This window comes from Apaloderma vittatum, unplaced genomic scaffold (genome assembly GCF_000703405.1).
Source record: "Apaloderma vittatum isolate BGI_N311 unplaced genomic scaffold, ASM70340v1 scaffold25301, whole genome shotgun sequence".
NCBI classification, from domain to species: Eukaryota; Metazoa; Chordata; class Aves; order Trogoniformes; family Trogonidae; genus Apaloderma; species Apaloderma vittatum.
Genome location: NW_009701122.1, coordinates 1 through 2,400, shown reverse-complemented (window position 1 = coordinate 2,400; position 2,400 = coordinate 1). Strand labels below are relative to the sequence as shown.

At 57.5% G+C, this 2,400-nt stretch overlaps 1 protein-coding gene across 1 annotated transcript; it reads right to left on the bottom strand.

The window, feature by feature from the left end:
• Window positions 1-1,148: 1,148 nt before the first annotated feature.
• On the bottom strand, window positions 1,149-2,087 carry LOC104281145 (exostosin-1c-like). The gene has a single exon (XM_009879047.1). It carries the CDS (start codon window positions 2,085-2,087, stop codon window positions 1,149-1,151), a length of 939 nt encoding a protein of 312 aa, XP_009877349.1.
• Window positions 2,088-2,400: the final 313 nt, after the last annotated feature.

Sequence of the window (2,400 nt, the reverse complement as noted above, 5' to 3'; positions counted from 1 at the left end):
CAGGTTTGGAGACAACTTCTCCCTGGGCAGGAGGGTATAAATCACCCTTTGCCGATGGCTTTTTGCCCGGGTGTCCCACGGGGACAAGCAGGACGGTGTAGGTTCAGGGTCACGCAGGAGCACGCTGCCCTGCGCCACGTGTTCCCAGTCTATCTGCTTCCTAAAGCCATCCTAGGCGAGGTGTAAATCTCCCCGTACTTGCAAACAGCATTAGGGGATTACCTGAGCCGGGTGGGAGGGAGATTTCCCATCCCACCACCCCTCAGCACACCCCTCGTCCCGCGGCATCTCGCACCATCCCGCGATGTCCTGTCCCCAAAAAGGCTGATCCTGCCAGGCAGGGTCCTGTTGCCGGACAGGGCCACGCGGTGCTCGAGCCGCCCTGAAGCCCCAGATAATCCCACAGCACCCCAGCTCCACTTTTACCTCCCAGCACCTCCTAAGACGCTTTGAAGATGATGCCCAATGTGTTTTCTCCCCATCTGCTCTCTGGCTGGGTGGCTGCGAGTTGTCCCCAGTGTCCCAGCACTGGCGGGACAGAGCCCCACAGAGCTCCCCAAACTCACAGGACTTTGTCCCCCCAGTTTTTACACCAAGGTCCATCGTACATTGCTGCCACCACCCCTGTTAGTGAAGGGGGGATGTGGGGGAACACCCCATCGCATCCAGGTGAGTTTGGGGCTGCCTGCACTGGGATGCCCAAGGACCCACCAGTTTTGCGAGATTTTTGGCAGAGCCAGTGAGGGGGGATGTTTCGGGCTCATCTCCAAGAGAAACATTTATGTTAGGGGAGGGTAGGAGGGGGAAAAAGAAAAGCATCATTCATCAGCGTTAGGAAAAAGGGAAATCGTATTAGAGGCGGCCACGGTGATCGCAGATAAGAGCCGCTCTTGCCGGATTACTCGAACTTTAATACAGCACAGGAAAGCCCTGAACATCCAGCGCCTCGCTCCTCACTATGGAAATGAAACCCTCATCTATTTCGGGAAAGCACCGAACTTCCCTCAGTCCCCATGTCTGGAGTTCTAACCACCACAGGCAGGCACGGCTGCACCTCACAGAGGGGGAAGAACATTTGTGGAGTGTCCCCATCCCTTTGTGGAGTGTCCCCATCCCCACTAGGACCCTTTTCCCAGCCCATCCCTGACTCACTTTTCGTAGTTGACGTTATCCTTGTCGCAGCGCGTGTCCTTGTGCTTCTCCCAGTCCTTGCCGTGCTTGCAGGTGGTGAGCGAGATGATGTCCTTCCCGTTGTGGATGTGGTGCAGCGCGTTCCGGGTGCCGGAGCCGATGCCGGTCAGGTACCGCTTCCCCTTGAACACCAACAAATATTTCTTTTTCGGGGGGATCGAGTCCTGATACAACCACCCCTTCTCTCCACCGCGCTGTGGGTGGTCCTTGGAGAAAAGAGGGATGGAGATGTCAAAGCCGGGCCGGAAGGTCTCGGTGTAGAAGCTGGCTTTGGCCAGGATGGCCTGGCCGATGTCAAAGCCCAGGTCCTCGGTGTAATTGGGCCAAGTGCCCGAGTAGAGGTTGAAGATGAGGTGGTTACGGCCACCGTTCCAGAGAGGGAAGCCGCGGATTTTCTCATCGACGTTACGGACGTATTGACTTGAGAGATGGTCGCGGTCCAACGTGTCGATGCTGAGGATGAAGAGGCAAGCTTCCTCGGGGTTCGGGGTGTAGTAGCGAGAGCGCTCGATGGAGGTGAGGATTTTGCTGTAACTCTCTGAGAGGGGCTGGTCACTCTCCCGGGGGTAGGTGAAGACTTTGAAGCCGTGCTTCTCACACCTGGAGAAGTCAAAGCAGGTTTCCATCCGGCATCTGCTGTTCTTGTAGATGTTCAGGTGCGCCGCTCGCCGCTCCCGGGGCGACGGCAACGAGGGGTCCCCATCGCTCTGCAGCTCCTTGGGGTCCGCAAAGCTTTTGAGGAGGGACCGATCCGTCCAGTGGGGCCAGTTCCTCTGGGCTTCAGCTTTCCTCCCAGAAAATAAAGCGAAACGGCGCAGCTGGTCTCCTCCAAAGAAGAAAAGCAGGAGCCAAGTGACAAGGAAAGTCAGGAAAATGTATTTCTTCCTGGTCTGCATAGGTTCATGTGCGGCACTTATCATTGGGCTTGCACGGGTGCTGGAGTCCAGTCGAAAGGCTGATGTCCCAAACCCTGAGCAGGTGGTGGGACAGCTCCTGACCCCCAGGTAACGTCCCGTGACCCTTGCAGTCCGTGGGAGAACCTCACGGTTCTCTTGTTGCCCTCTCCACCGAGAGTTTTTCAGGCCGTCCCTCTCGCTGAGGAGCGGAGCTGGGTGCAGCGACGTCCCGCTCCCTCCCTTGGGCGCGGCGGTTACTTCGCTGGACCCTCGCTCTGCGACAATGACATTTCCATCGCTGCTTGGCCCAGCT

Bases quoted from the DNA above. Each gene is read 5' to 3' on its own strand.
- LOC104281145 (XM_009879047.1), bottom strand. From the start codon at position 2,087: ATGCAGACCAGGAAGAAATACATTTTCCTGACTTTCCTTGTCACTTGG.